Genomic DNA, 16496 nt, shown 5'->3' on the forward strand with positions numbered 1-16496 from the left:
CTCAAATGGTAGCAGCCGTTGGAGGCTGCAAACAAACATGCCACTTCCTTTTCATAGACAGCAGAACCTTCTGCTGAAAATTCGCACACCTGCCACTGTCTTGTCAGAAGAGGGGCAAAATATAGGAATGGTGTGATATTTTCTTCTCGGAGTTTGCAACAGCAGTTAATTCACACACACACACACACACAGGCTCCCTGCGTGCCCAGACGGTCACCTCAGATGTTACAGTGGCACCCCAGCAGATACTCTAGCAAAGACAGTGGTCTATAAAAATGAAGTTTAGGTGGACCAAAGAATAACTATTGATTTTTTTGCACCATTCAGAAACCAAGAAAAATCAGTTTTCCTAAGAAGTCAAACTGATAGGACAGGGTAAAACACCCTGCAGATACTAGGGAGGGAGAGAATAAAAGGCAATTACATTAGGAAACACCCCGAGGCTCTTTCTGTAATTTGTTTTGTTTACCTTCGAATAAGGGAGAAGGTTGAATTATATTAAATTGTCCTTATCTAAAAAAATCTCAATTTGTACATTTACAGACTTGGCACTGACAGACGAAAGCCTGACTATCCAATCAAGATTCTCAATTGACAGCCATCCATCCCTCTGAACATTTGAGTGTTATTCCAAATCTGGTCCAGGGGTCTGCCATCTGTCTGTGTCTCTCTCACCTTCCATGGCATAGCTCTCTACACTGAAACACATACATCATTTACAAAGGCATAATCATGGAGTTGGCTACAAGCAAATATTTGGTTTTCACATGCTTTGCTGGGACTGAATGGTTTTGAAGCAACAGCTCCCAGGACAGGAGACTCACAGGAAGAGAGACAGACGAGCCAAGACTCACCATGGCCCCTTGGTTTGTCCTTTGGGTGACTTCTCTCTGCAGCCTGGCCACAGCCAACTTCTCCCTGGAGAGACAGAAGCATGCCATTAGGTATTCCCAGGGCGTTCCCAGGGCTGAGATAGCACCACATGGCTGGGAAGCATTCTTTTGAGATCTCTCGAGAAGCCCCATCCTTTACTTCCCTCCTTCCCTCAACCACGTTTAATATTAAATATTTAAGGTGATTGGTCCCTGGGGCACCATCTCTATGTAGCATCACGACAGTCACTCTTTTGTTTGGGACTTCATAATAGAGGAATAAATACTGAATGTTAGGTTGTGCAGTGCTCCACCATCCTTGTTTGCATATGTCCTCTGTCATTTAAGTTTCTGAGGCTATTTCATTACTACTTCAGTATTGACTTTATTATATTTTTTTAATTGTTTTCTCTTTTCCCTCTATAACAGAGCTGGATTTTAAAAAGCAAACAAAACATAACTGTACACCATTCTTGGGAAAAACAGAACATCATTCGCAAGCTCGCTGTAGGAAACCAACTCTATTGGTTATTTTGCCAGTTCTCCTATGCGCCTGATGGTTACTCACTCTGTAGAAGAGGACACTGAGGGTCCAAGAGGCTGCGTGAGCAACTGAGCTCTGAGCCAGGGTGTGACAGGGCCAAACGTCAGGTTTCCTCACACCAGAGTCTAAACTAAAACTCCATAGTTTACTTTCCAAGGCCTAAAAAGCTTTTTAAAATATAGATTTAAAAATCTGATCATGAAGCCGGGCATGGTGGCGCACACCTTTAATCCCATCACTCGGGAGGCAGACACAGGGGATCACTGTGAGTTCGAGGCCAGCCTGGTCTACAAAGTGAGTCCAGGATAGCCAAGATAACAGAGAAACCCTGTCTTGAAATAAAATGCAATCATGAGTCAGTGAGATCGCTCAGAAGGTAAAGGTGCTTGCTGTGATAGCCTGAGGGCCTGAGATCCATCCGTGATCTATGGGACCCACAGGTGGAAAGAGAAAACCGGCCCCTGAAAGCCAGCCTCTGACCTCCACGTAAACACCCGTGCACACGCAATAAATAAATACATGTTAAATCAGGTTTAGTATTCATACTTCATAATAAGATTCATTTCATATTCTTCATAACTACACTTTTAACATACAGAGCAGTCACTGAAATGTTAAGAATGTTCGTGATAATACTTGCATTTTGAACAGCTTTTCAATCTTTTAAACAGTGAGCGGGTGACACTGAGACAAGCAGCAGCTTCGGCTCCCAGCCTATGTGATCACATCCCCTGAAATCCCTCTCCCACAGGTAAGATGAAGATGTTTGAGTGGCACTCCATCCCTCCTCCACTACAGCTGCCAGGGAACACAGACAGGGCTGCCCCAGCCCTGGGTTGGTGAGAGGATTTCTTGCCTCCAGTGGCTGTGACACACCTGACCACCCAAAACAAAGAAACAAAACCAACTTTCCAGGCCAAGGAGGGAGCCAGTCCATGAAGTGTTTGCCTTGCAAGCATGAGGACTTATGGGAACTAGAACCCCTGGACTTATGGGAAAAGCTGGATGCTGTGACATGTACCCCAGAGGCCATCAGCTGTCAAAAGTACTGCAGGATCCCCTCCCTCCAGCATGCTGGAACATTCCTTGTGTTGTGAAGCTCTTATACAGACAGCCACAGCTGCTGTGTCTTCAAGAGTCCCATGGTACTGTCATTTCCACAAACCCTGCTTCTCTCTGGTCATCCCTGACTTCTGACTGTTACAACTTTCATTCCTCTCTTCTACAATAATCCTTGAACTAAGAGAGAGGGAGGGAGAGAGAGGGAGTGGAAGAAGGAGAAGAAGGGGGGGGGAAGAAAGAGGAGGAAGAGGAGGAGGAGGAGAAGGAGGAGAAGGAAGAGGAGGGAGAGAAGTGAGTGTCCCACTGTGGCTCAGCATTCGGATGACACTTACTCTCTTAGCTTCGACCAGTTTGAATTTTTGCACTGACCACTACTTCCTGCATCAAGAGATTTTTCTGGTGAAGTCTGAGAGCTGCACCAACTTTAGAAACGACTCAAAATAGGGAGCCAGGAACTGGTGGGGAAATAGGCCTGGGACAAGTTAGAGGAGGAATTAGGGAGTGAATATGATCAAGTACATTGAACACACATATGAAATCCTTAAGGAATTAACCAAAAAAAAGTGTTATTTAAAAATAAAGAAGCCCCGAAGATCAGCTCTTAGGAATCCAATCCAGAAAAATGTCTCCTCAGAAAAAACCAATTGTTGCAGGGCTGGAGAAAGTCTCGGTGGATAGGGCACCAGCTGAGCAAGCACGAGGACCTGATTCAGCCTTGGATGGTAGTATTTTAGTTAATTATTACATTAATTTAGAATTAATAAAAGGTTAGAATGGGAAGCACCGAAAGATGCTACAGGAACACTAAATCCTGATCTATCCCTGGGGAAAACAAAGTCCTGATTGAAACAAAGAAGTGATCAAGCCGCATAAGAGCATCAGCGTCTACCCTGCAGTCTCCCCTCTCTATATACCTTGACGTTTGCGGGGGGTCGAGTAATAGACCCAATCAAGCGATCAGAAACAAACAGCTCAGTCTCTCTCATCAATAATCATGTTTGCCCTAGACATCCTGGCACACCATGCCTTCCAACCTGTAGTTCCAAACTGGGTGCGAAGCCAGTTGTGACCAGCTTCTTTTTCATGCTAATCGAATGTTCCTTACAAACCTTTTTGTGTAAAAAATAAATACATAAGCAAACAAACAAAGAATGCTTGCCTTTGAAGCTCCCCACAGCAAATGCACCCTCACGCTCGTGGCTGAGGGGCTTAGTTCTCTCCTGCTGACAACACACAACTGCTATTTCATTCAGGACACATTCCCTATTTCGTTCCGCCGCAAAATCGGGAGTTCATTATGAAGCTGGTACCAAGTTTATGATTACAAAACCAATGCCCGGGGATATGTGATCACAAGCCATGGATCCTTATCTCCAGAACAGGGACAAAACACAATATCAAACACACACAGTAAATCAGACACAGCTCTCACTCCATTTTCAGTTCAATGAAATAAAATGTTTAAGTCTCAGGAAGAAATAGACCCTCGCCTCTTAAGATGTTTTATACCCAAATGGAGAATTAGTCTTAGGTTGCTAAAGTCCTTCAACACAAGCCCCAGGGAGATGGGTGAGTGTGGAAGAGTGCTTTCTACACAAGCATGAGGACCTATGCTCCAATCTCCTAACACCCACGTAAAAAAATAAAAAGCCAGGCATGGTCACACATGTGCCTGTCGCCCCAATGCTAGGGGGAGCAGATACAGGAGGATTTCTAGGGCTTACTGGCCACCAGGCAAGTTCTAGGATCAGTGACAGACCCTGTGTCAAAAGAATAAGAAGGAGTGATAGAGGAGAGCACTCAACATCTTCCTCTGCACAAAAGACAATGAATTCTCTTTTCATGTGAACCATTGGTCTGTAGAATACAACTGGCAGATCTGCAAGGAAGCCCATGCAAGAACGCCCCCCCCCACCCCCAGTGAAACCATTGACATTTACAAAACCCTGAAAGTACCTACAAGGCTTCAGTGTTTAGGAAACACTTGCCAAAGAGAAGCCACCCAGAAGTGGGTGGCTGTGTTCAGTGCGTGATGAATGACAAACACAGACTCCAGGGTCTATGGGGTCTTCTGGTGCATCAGAATTGATTCCAGAATTTTCTTGAAACAATTCAATATTCATTAGTTTCTCTATAAGGGGTCCATGACTTCCACACATACTGGGCAGGAAGAAAAGAAGCCGCCATATCTGCCGCTATTCACTGGGCAGATGGTAACCGATGGAGATGTCCTGAAGGCAGAGCAGCAGAAAACACCAACACAAGTGTGAGCTAATGCATGTGCTTACTGCTAAGTCTCATCCTTACACACAGCTCCTCACTGTGGAGCAGAGAACAGGAGATGTAGCGATGTAGCGGACTGGGCAATGCCTCCTCCCATCAAGCAAGCTGTTACAGATTCTGTGTTGCAATGTTACTCTGCTGCAATGTGTTACAGACTCTGTCCTTTGATGGAAGCATCAGATATCATTTTTACATCACCTTTCCAGAAAAAAATAACCTGTAATAGCTATGTGTGCTCAGACATATTTTGAAGAATAAAATTTCAAAATATTGAGGACTTTGCAGATCCCAAGCCTTTTACTGTGGTGAAGATACTGTGCTGTTCAAACTTCCTGCAAAACTACCCTCCTGCGCATACAAATTCATTTTAGTTCAATTTCAGTTCTAATATACCAATGGAGTTAAAACTTAATAATGTTTGTGGTGCCTAAAATATATGCCCCTGATGGTTAGCGTTATTAATTTGACCCAACCTACAAACATGTAGAATGAGCCTAAATAACAGATTGTCTACATGGGTTTGGTCTGAAGTCCTGTATGTAGGGGATGGTCTTAATTAAGTTAATGATATAGGAAGACTCAGCCCACTGCGAGTGAAACCATTCCTTATGCCAACTGTCCCGAACCATGTGAGAGCGGAAAAGTTGAGTAGAACCCAGTGAGCATACAGGCTTGGTCTCCTCTGATTCTGACTGTGGATGTGATGTGACTCACTGCTCTGAGCACCTGCAGTGATTTCTCTGCTAGAATGGACTATACACTGGAATTGTAAGCTTAATATACTACTTTCCCCCTAAGCTAATTTTTTGGTCAGGTTTTTATTTTTAATCACAACAACAGAAATGAAACTAGGACAAGGTATATCTTTAATTTACCTAGAATAGTCTCATAACAGAAACTACATAATCCGATGATAAATTAGAATTCTAGTTCACTCAGCATACACTAATGAGACTTTATTCTAGGCCTGGTATTAGTTATAGTGTTGAGAAATGAATACAAACAGACAATTCTAAATCCAGCATGTATGAGACATGCAACCAGAAAGAATGCCAAACATGCAACGCGTATCAGCATAGGGGCCCAGCACTAGCAAGCTGGTTTGCACAATAAACGATGAGGCGTTTGGGGCACGGCTAGGACGGCAGAGTGCTTGTCCCACTTGGACAAAGCCCCAGGTTCCATGCACAGAGTGGCATAAAACAGGCACTGTGGCCACACCTGTAATGCCAACAATTCGGAGGTGCAGGCAGGGATGTCAGTAATATAAGGTCATCCTTGGAAAACACAGCCAGTTGGGGCTGCTGAGACTGTGTCTGAAAGTAAATAAAAAGTATAATTATATTGTAGGCTAACATATAAATCTAATTGTTAGATATATGTGGGATTTTAAGGCTTATTTTTATCTGTATGTCTGTTTGTGGGTATATGTATGCTGACAGAAGCCAAAGGGTATCAGATCCCCTAGAGATGGAGTAACAGGCATCGTGAGTCCCCCAACATGAGTCCTAGGAGCTGGACTCAGGATCTCTACAAGAATTTAGCCTCTATACCCCATTCCTAGCACCAAGAATCATAGATTTTTAAAACAAAAAATAAAATGAGCGGCACAGTTTTATCCTTTAGTGAATAACACTCATGCTTGGCTAATAAAAACAAGATTCCATGGAGTGGTGGGACAAGGAGGCAGTGAGGGAGGGGAATACAATCAGGATGTAAAGTGAACACATTTTTTAAAGTAACTAAACAAACAAACAAAAACAAGAGCCCACGACTCCCATCTTTGCTTCTGTGGTGCTGTGATGTCACTTGGGGGCAGTCTCTGTGACAGAATAAGAACAAAATGGGCAAACACTATCAGCATTACCACTTAAGGATTTAGCCCCATATATCCTCAGAAAGGTCAAAGAGCCCCGAGACTGAATACTGCGAAAGCGAAGTCATGCCCATGAGTCATGTGAAAACATGAGATGCTTGGGCAAGCAGAACAAATGCCTTGTCTCTCACTAATCAAAGCTTAAATATGACCATTATTACTTTTTACTAAGTTCATAAAACAGCAATACATGTGTTAGACTATATATAGTTATAATATATATATAGTTAGAATTCTTATATATGCCTATGTGTGTACATTTGTGCTCGCATGTGAGTTTGTGTATGAGGGTGCGTGTGTGTGTGTGTGTGTATGAGTGTGTGTGTGTGTGTGTGTGTGTGTGTGAGATCTGGAAATCATAAGTCAAACACAAATGTCACTCGTCAGACACCATATTCTTCCATTTTTCTTTTTAATTGAAAATTATTTTAGAATTTCATACACGAATACTCCGTTTACATTACTTCCATCCCGTCTTTCCCCCATCCAAGTCCTTCTGTGTCACACACACTGGGGGTGGGGTGATGAGAAACTCTCAAAGCAGTTCAGGCTATTCCTACAGCCCTGGGTTGCCTCCCAGAACCTGACAGTAAGAATTCTACTGCTGAAGACACCATATTCTTCAAACGGAGGAATGTGAGGAATTGAGCTGAAACTCACTTGGAAGTCTCCTTCTAGGGGGATAGCTCTCATAGTACCCTGAAGTTTTATGCAAGCTGCCAAGGGGAAAATGCAACCAGTCTTATCTGGCCTACAAATACAGCAATGACTCTTCCAGCAAGACATCCCCAATGGTGCCATGGGAGTACCTTCCTCTTTGAGACATGCTCTCTCACTGAACCTGAAGTCTTGCCACGCAGGTTAGGATGGCCGACCACTGACTCTGCCCACCCTAACTTGTGATTACAAGCACACAGTACCACACCTAGCTTTTTCTGATGGCTTCTGGAAACTGAATTCAGGTTCTCGTGCTGGCAAGACCACATTTAAGATCTTCACACATGCTGGGAAAATATCCTTGCACCCCTTTTCTCAACAGCTTAAATGCCATTTTTTACAAAACATAAAATACCAATGAATATATATTAAGGTAAAAATCAAACTCATTAGCACCAGTGCTTTCATACCCGCCACCCCTGTGAACACTGCCTCCCAAATAATGTGAGAAATAGTCTGCTTCTCTGAGGGTGCAATGCATTCTAGCACAACTTAACATGTACTGAACAGAAACGTTTAATAGATTTTTATCTAGAAGACACTGAGGCTGGGGAAATGGCTCAGCTGGTAAAGTGCTTGCTACGTACATATGAGGACCTGAGTTCAATCCCAGAGCCCACTAGAGACAAATACAGTGGCGTGCATTTACAACCCCGGTGCTGGGGATATGGATTCAGGTGAGTATGCAGGACTCAAGGGTCAACTAGCTTAGCCTGCTTCCTGGAAATCCAGGTCAGTGGGAGAGACTGTCTTGAAAACAGAGAGAGAGAGAGAGAGAGAGAGAGAGGAGAGAGAGAGAGAGAGAGAGAGAGAGATCACTACCACAACCATCACCACTGTCACCAAATTCCAAGTGCCAATGTACCCTGTAGTGCAAAAGAAAAATGCAAATCCAGTCTCCCCCATGCACACACACTCAGTCAAGGGCTTTGTTTCAATCAACACTCCTTCCTATTTTCCCCACGAAGACACTGCCAAATGCCTAGAGGGAAATTAGATAAATGACTGTTTTCATCTGTGCCCTGAGCCAGGGTGTTATGCTCTAAAATCTTGGGGTGGGGGTGGAGTTCAATTCATCATCAGCCAGCCCTGCTTCTAGGCAAGTCCCAAGAATAGGAAACCCAAGAATAGGAGCCCGGTGGCGATCTGGTATGCATGTAGAGAGAACAGGTTTCATCTCCCGAGGAGTCCAAGGACCATTATCTCCACACACAGACATCCTGGGGAGTCACCCGCTGCAGAGGGCAGGACAATGCCAAGAGGCAGGCGCACCTGTCGCTCAGGCAGATGGGGAGACCAGTGGCAGCTTTCCCTGAGTCAGGGCTAAATTAATTAGCCTATCCACAGTGCTTCACCGCATTATGCGTCCCTCCAGATATGGAAGGAGAGAGCAGATTTTAAACAAACTTTTATAGGATACAACACAGACCCAAGAAATCTCTACACCTGCTCTTTTTCTTTCCTACACTTGTAAAAATTTTAAAGCATCATATATCACGCTTTCATTCCATGCTTGGAAGGTCTGTTCACATTTATGATACATACAAGTCAGTACGTTGAATGTGTGTTACAAATCTGTAGACTTTCTCAAACATGGTGCTCCGTGGTGAAACCAACAGGTTGATTTCAATGCACTGATTTTGGGACCAAACCAGAATTTAGTGGTATTGTGTTTGCTGGTAAAGTTGAAGCCTCCATTCTTCCCAATTCAAAGTTGTTTTCTCCAAAAGAGTCTTCTGTGTTGGAATACATAGATAAATAAAAACAACAAGAAAACTAGGAACCTACCCTTTAGAAACTTGCCTTTTAATGGCAACAAAAAATGGCAGTGAATCCTTGGAGCTGCTGAGATAGATCATTTGGTACACAAGGAACCTACCACAACCTACCACAACCTACCAAAATAAGATTGACATGGGAACACAGATTTGCACAATTCAGCCCTGGAGACACAGAGACAGGTGGATACTTGGTGCTCACTTGCCAGCCAGCAAAGCCAACTCTGCAAGCTGCAAGCCAGTGAGAAACCGTTTGAAACAAGAAAAAGAAAAAAAGACAAGAAATGGCAGCAGAGATTGTCCTCCATGCATGCACACAGTCACATACAAATCCGTATCCCATTCATTCTCAAAACCATCCCTGCATTCTTAAGAACTAAGATGCAAATGAAACCCACCTTCCACTAACTAACTCATTAACCCAGTTCTCCACTGACTCATCCATGATATTGGCCCTCTTTGCCCTCCTATTTCTCTTCCCTAGTAGGCTATGAAATACTAGAGGGTCAGGACTACATGATTTAGGTGTGGAGGGCAAAACACCCATATGAAAGCTGTCTGTAACCCTAGTACTGTGCGTGGGGTGGGGTGGAGACAGAAGGATCCCTGAAGACCAAGCCAGCCAGTTTAGCCAAATCAAGGATCTCCAGGTTCAGTTACAGATCCAGTATCCATGAAAGAGGCAACATGTGATCAAAGAAGACGTACAATGTTGATGTCTGGGCTTCTCACAAGTGGGCACAAATGGTCATTTGCACCCATGTGCAAGCAGGGACCCACTTACACATGCACACCCATACTATGCACACACACACACACACACACACAGGCCACAAAAGCTTGACAGTAGTGCCAATGTGAGCACACAGGATAAAAAGGTCTTACACACGTAGCATTTTGGACATCCTAGGCACCATCTGCCCTTTTAAAAGACGCCGTTAATTTGTCCATCTGCATTTTCTCCTTTGCTTTTCACTTGTAACCATCTCCCCAGAATAACATGTGCTTTTTATGCTGAAGTGTTTGATGAGGTTTAAAAGGCCTCCTTTATGTAACACAATAATTAACTGATGTGATACCCTTCTGTTCTCTCCTTATCTCTTCCTGGGATAGAATGCAATCCCAACCGTCCCCTACAAATGCCTATGCAAAATGCATACAGGCACAAACCAAGCCTGTATGCTTGGAGATACAAGCTACTCTTGTTAACTGTTGTACTGATCTCCCTTGAGAGCAAACTCTGGCCACAGACCTCAAATAGAGTTTCTTGATACGTACACTGTTATGAACCACTGAGGGCCAATTAATCTCCTGACTTAACGTTTACTTCTAAAAAAAAATGCTGTTTGTATGTATGGGTTTTTATGTTTAAATGTTTTTTTTTTTTTTTTTTAACTTGGAAGTCCCTACGTTATCCTGCATCTTATTTCTTTTCACTAGTGAAATTCTACTCAAAAGAAATCCACTAAGTTAATAAAACTGTGTTCTGCGATGCTCAGTCATCTCCCATCACTTCTGGCAATATGCAGATTCGTGGGTTGTATGTAACTGAATAAAGAATAGGCCTTCTTCAGGAGAACACATGCTGCCTCCTCACACATGAAAACAGCCCTTATGTGACAACTAATTGAGTTCGCCATGGCTTTCAACTATCAATGGCCTTGAAATTTCATTCTGGCTCTGTGGTGATTGAAGGCCCTGAGATGGTGTCTACGCAAAGATTCAAACCATCTGTGTAGCCTCAGGACAAGGAGGCCTGTGAGTTTCGAAATGAAAAGGCTTTAGGACATGGACTGAAATTCTGATGGACGGTAACAAGAGTCTGTACGCTAACTTCCCTTTCCAGCACGGCAAGCCACGGGCCTCGGAGTGGATTCTCAGCAAAGCAGTCATGTTTAGGCAGCACTGGGGCTGCTGTCAAGTCACTGCTCAAATACACTGCCCACAGGGTTGCAGGAGCCCTGCTCTACTTGGCAGAAGATTCAGTGGGCACTAAAAGTCCATTTGGTGCCCCGAAGTATCCTGTCCCAGGAAGGCACGGTCTGTCCATATGCAGTGTTGTGGACTGAAATAGTCCATCCAAATTAACAATTCTGTTTTGAAGTCCTAACCCAGCACCTCAGCGGTGGCCTACTAGGAGACAGGGAACAAAAGTCTATTGAACTGACCACGTTAAAACAAAATCCTTAGAATGCATCTTAACCAAGCATGAATGTCGGCCTTACAAAACAGGCACATTTTGTAATCTCCTCACACACGCTCACCCTCAGGAAAAATGGTATGTTAAAAGTGTATGTGGTCTGGGGTGGTGCTTCCACAACCCTCTAAAGAACTGAGATTGCCAACACACCTTCAGGAACTCAGCAAGAGGCGCAGGGCACATTCCAAAAGCAGTTGGAAGGAGCCAACCCAGCCAATGTATTGATCGTGGCTTTTGAGGATATAGGTCCTTAAGGGAACCTGTTTCTGTTGTTTAAGGTTCCTCCCTTGAGGCGCCATGATAGGACTGCCATGGAAGCCAGCACATTTCAGGGGGAGATCTGTCAACTATGTTCATTTATATGCAATCAAAGATAAACCTTCCTAATCAAAACATCCTAAATCTTCCACTTTCTAAATCCAGACTATTTCAGATTAGAGACCCTCAACTGATAAAGTCTGAGGAAAAGCTCCAAAAATCCGAAAAACGTTGGTGTCAGAAATACCTGTTGTCCCAAGCATTGTGGGCAAAGGACACTACACTGGGACCATATAAAGAGTTTGGTATGGTTACCAACGCTCTAAGCTAAGTAAAGCAGATATTCAACAAAGGGAGTGCTGCCTTCTGCTCAGGAGAAGGGACATATTTATAGAAAATGACAGTCTCCATCTTAAACAGCAAGGGCTTTGGTATTCCAAAGCAACAAAGCACATGTGACAACACAATCATATTTATTGAAAAGCTGTGTGGTTCTTAACCTAAGTAACTCACTGCAGTTGGGTGATGTTTCTTTAAAAAAAAAAAAAAAAAGTTGAACAGTTGGTGGTGACACACGCCTTTAATCCCAGTACTTCGGAGGCAGAGGCCAGCCTAGTCTACAGAGCAAGTTCTAGGACAGCCAGGGCTACACAGAGAAACCCTGTCTGGAAAAAAAGGAAGAAAGGAAAGAAAAGAAATTAAAACAAACTATAGTGATTGAAACAATATCACAGTTAAATCACCAAATGGACTTGGAAGCTTAGCCCTGGAGATGTACATGCATGAGTGTGTGTGTGTGTGTGTGTACGTGTGTACGTGTGTGTGTGTGTGTGTGTATGTATACACACACATGAGGAGGTCAGTGGTCATTCTTCAGGGCCTTATCAGGCTTTGTTTGAGACAAGGTCTCTGATTGGCCTGGAACGTGCCTAGTCAGGTACAGCAGGCATCCAGAGTGTTGCAGGTTCCAAGCACCCTCCTGTCTCTGCATGCTCAGAGTTGGCTTACAAATGCACACCAGCACACCAGGGTTTTACACAGCTACATAGGACTGAACTCAGGAGCTGATGCTTATAAGGCAAGTGCTTTTACCTCCTCAGTCTGCTAGTTGATTGTACTGAGTCTTTTGTGAGGTTTGATGCATGGTAAGATACAGTCTTGTTCTCCCTTTATTGGGAACATACAGATTAGGTCTTCTAGAGCAAAGATGGCTTGCGTCTACATGGATGTGAATTCTGGGGGAATCTGTGGATGATGAGGGTAGGAGATGAACTGTTATGCCTAGTGGCAGTTCCCACAGAAGGTCCCAATGAACTCAGATGTCTGCCAATGGGAATCATTATTAGTACTTGAGAACACTGTAAGATTTGTGTGTGTGTGTGTCTGTGTGTGTGTGTGTGTGTGTGTGTGTGTCCAGTGTATGTAGATGCATTTATGTGTAAGTGCATATGAACATATGTACACATATGTATGTGTGGAGACCAGAGATCAACTTTGGTCTTAGGCCGGAGTTGAAACAGAAATATGGCATGGAGAATAGCACACCCATCAGACACACACACACACACACACACACACACATGCACACACAAAGAGAGAGAGGGGTAAAGAAAAAAATTGCTATTTCCTAAGGCACTATAATTAGAGGATGTTGTTTAACAGGACATAGGTACCTCTTCTGATTAACATACTCTTTGTGAATCAGTGATTTTTTTCCTGCTCCTGTAATTGTGCCAATAATTAAATGAGAGAGGCTTTAGTTCAGCTTAGTTTTGTTTTTGAGACAGAGTCTCTGTAGCCTAGGCTAGCCATGAATTGGGCATGTATTAAGACTAACCTGTACCTGTGATCCCCCTGCCTTAATTTCCTGAGTGCTAGCATTTCAGGTGCGCGTCAATCATACCCATGAACGTACGACACCAGGGACTGAACCCGGGGCTATGTGCTCGCTAGTCTGGCACTGTCCTGAGTTACATCTCTAGCCGCTTATGAGCAATCTTCTTAATGAGCAATCTTCACACAGGACATTGAATAGTAACTGATACTGATGAGACCTACAGAAGTGTGTGGGCAGCTCTCCATCACTGGGACAAAATACCTGAGATAAAGCAACTTAGAGGAAGAAAGGATGTTGTGGCTCATGTATTCCACCCACCGTTGGCTTGGTTGCTTTGAGGTCTACCATGAAGCAGGGCATTGTGGGAATGTAAGGCAGAAGAGGCTCTGACCCTCAGTGGTGGCCAGGAAGTAATAAAAAAAAGAGAGAGAGATTCTCTTCCATAGTAAGACCCCTCCCACAAACTCCTTAAGCTATGAATTTATAAATGATTAAACAGTTCATGAGGTCCAAGCCTTCACAGTGCAGTTGCTCCGCAGAAGCCTCTTGACTATAAACATTTATAGTACAGCACATTATTGCTGCTGCAATGGAGACTAGGCCTTATACATAAGAAACTTGGCAATGAGCTTGTTACTACTGGTTGTCCACAGAACCTAGAATCACCTAGTGTGTAAACCTTGGACTTCCTCTGAGGGCATTTCTGAGTTAAGTAAACTGCATTGGCAGAACCATCCAATAGGGTGGAGTCCCACACTAAGTGAAAAGGAGAAAGACAGCTGAATACTAGTGTTCATCTCTCTCTGCTTCCTGAGTGTGGACACGATGTGATCCACCGCCTCACACTCCCACTACCATGCCCGCCCCATCATTCTAGGCTGTATCCTCAAACTGTGAGCTGATATAAACCCAATCTACTTAAGTTGCTTTTATCGGGTATTTTGTTATACTGACAAGAAAAATAAATGAAAACAGGAAGCAGTTAATATTAAAACCAGAACAAGTATTTGTCCTTATAATTACTTTCATATACAAAAGGCATAGAGGTATTAGTGAACCAGACACTCACCTGGAGAATGAGAGTAAAGAAAAGCCAGGGAAAGTATTTACAGTAGTGATCAGGCCAAAGGCTTTTCTCACTCTCATAGCCTTTCAACTCAGTTCTAATCTTACTCTGGATGTCCTTTGAGTTTTCTTTTTCATTGCATCCTTTTCTTCATTTATTCTCCATATTGTAAGCACCTATCTATTTTTAATTCACAATTTGAATATCAATGGCTCAGAAGAGGCTTCAATGGGTTCTCCATCTATAAGGCTGGTCCATGCTAAGCACAAAGGGCTTCCTTCCATTTCCCCCTTCTCTTCATCTAGTTAAAACAAATTAGACATGAGCTCTCTTTCCTGTGGCAATTTTAGTGGGACGTTCGTAGCTATCATCTCTGTTTTTATTAATTAGGGTTAGATTGTTGGACAAGTGTGTTTTGTTTCTGGAGCTCCAGCAGGGGCTCATTTGGTAATGTGTCAGTTTTTTTTTAATCTTATTTTATTTTGGTTTGGTTGTCCTGAGACAGCATTTCTCTGTGTATCCTTGGCTGTCCTGGACTTGCTTTGTAGACCAGGCTGGTTTTGTGTCCCACACACTTGCCTTCAATGGACTCTGTGGAATGCCACCTGTACCTATTGCGATAGGTAGATGCTGAGATCCCTGACACTCAAAGGAAGGATATTGTGGACCACCTGAAAACAAGCTTAGGAAACAATGACCAGAAAGACAATCCAAAGAGATCTTATACACAAATTCCAATACTTAAAGGTGAGGAAACAAAGGAGCCACGAGAATAAATATCTTGATGGTAAAAACATGAGTCATGACAAAGTAAATAACAGCATCACTCAGGGTCAAATCCATTCTGTGTCTAGAGATGATTCATGTTTGGAGGAAAGTACACAGAAATATTAGAAACAACTAACCAATATGTAAAGTAACCGATCCATAAACTCATCTAATACTTGACACTTTGATGAGTTATGACCTGGCCCATTTGCAAAACGCAAAAGGGTAATTCAGGCTTCATTAAAACTTCTATCTGAAGCAGGAAGGGTGGACTGGGTCAGGAGGAAGGTTTATCTACAGAACAACAGAAACAGACACCAAGTGACTCCTTCCATGGAAAAGCCTTAGTCAGCCATTGTTTGGCAGTGCCTGCCCCATTCACAGCTACCACTTACTGCTGGCTGAGCTGTTGGTATCTTATGCTTGACGAGTATGGAAGGCATTGTATCTACTTGTGTGCCCACTGGTGAGCCTATCAGGTTCTGTTGGATAATTTCAAACCCATGGCTATACATACAACCTTTAGTTAACTCTGGGGGACACACAGAAACCCTAAAGTCATGATTACAGTAAAGATATTAACAGAGAAGAAAACAGAGTAGCAGGCATAGGAGTGAACTAGGAGACAGCTGGTGAGAGGAGCCAGAATGCACTCTATATGAAATTGTCAAAGATCAAAATGTGTTAAAAAAAAAAAAAAACTATTTGAAGGGATTTATTTGGCTTTTATTTGTGGTACAAATCACTCATTTTTATTTATTTATTTTTTTATTTTTATTTAATTAACTTACTCAGATTACAACTCAATTGTTATCCCATCACTTTTATACTCCTGTTCCTCCCTCCCTCCCACTTTCACTCTATTTGCCTCCCCTAGGTCTATGACGGAGAGGGACATCCTCCTTCACTTTATGGTCATAGGCTATCGAATCTCATCTTGGTAGCCTGCTTATTATTACTTTGAGTGCCACCAGGCCTCCCCACCAAGGAGAGGTCGTCAAATATGGAGCACCAGAGTTCATGTCAGAGTTAGTCCCCTTTATCCACATAACTGTGGAGAATGTCAGGTCCATTAGGTAGATCAGAGGAGGGGTTCGATGTTTACTATTGTATTGTCCTTGGTTAGTGCAATAGTTTGAGCAGACCCCCTGGGCCCTGATCCACCCATCACAATGTTCTTCTTGTAGGCTTCTAAGACCCTTTGGATCCTCTATTTCCCCATCTCCAATAATTCT

General features: G+C 43.2%; 1 protein-coding gene across 8 annotated transcripts in view; it reads right to left on the minus strand.

The window, feature by feature from the left end:
* The window catches only part of Nckap5 (NCK associated protein 5), a 958567-nt gene that overhangs the window by 556667 nt on the left and 385404 nt on the right, over positions 1-16496 (minus strand). For 6 of the 8 annotated variants that reach the window (XM_051147290.1, XM_051147282.1, XM_051147283.1 and 3 more), the window contains one exon: positions 855-918. The exons of the other annotated variants lie outside the window; for them this stretch is intronic. In XM_051147290.1, the coding sequence (XP_051003247.1) occupies positions 855-918 (64 nt within the window). The remainder of the gene's footprint in view (positions 1-854; positions 919-16496) is intronic. 8 annotated transcript variants of the gene reach the window in all.

The sequence above is a fragment of the Acomys russatus genome, chromosome 6 (assembly GCF_903995435.1).
Source record: "Acomys russatus chromosome 6, mAcoRus1.1, whole genome shotgun sequence".
Lineage (NCBI taxonomy): Eukaryota > Metazoa > Chordata > Mammalia > Rodentia > Muridae > Acomys > Acomys russatus.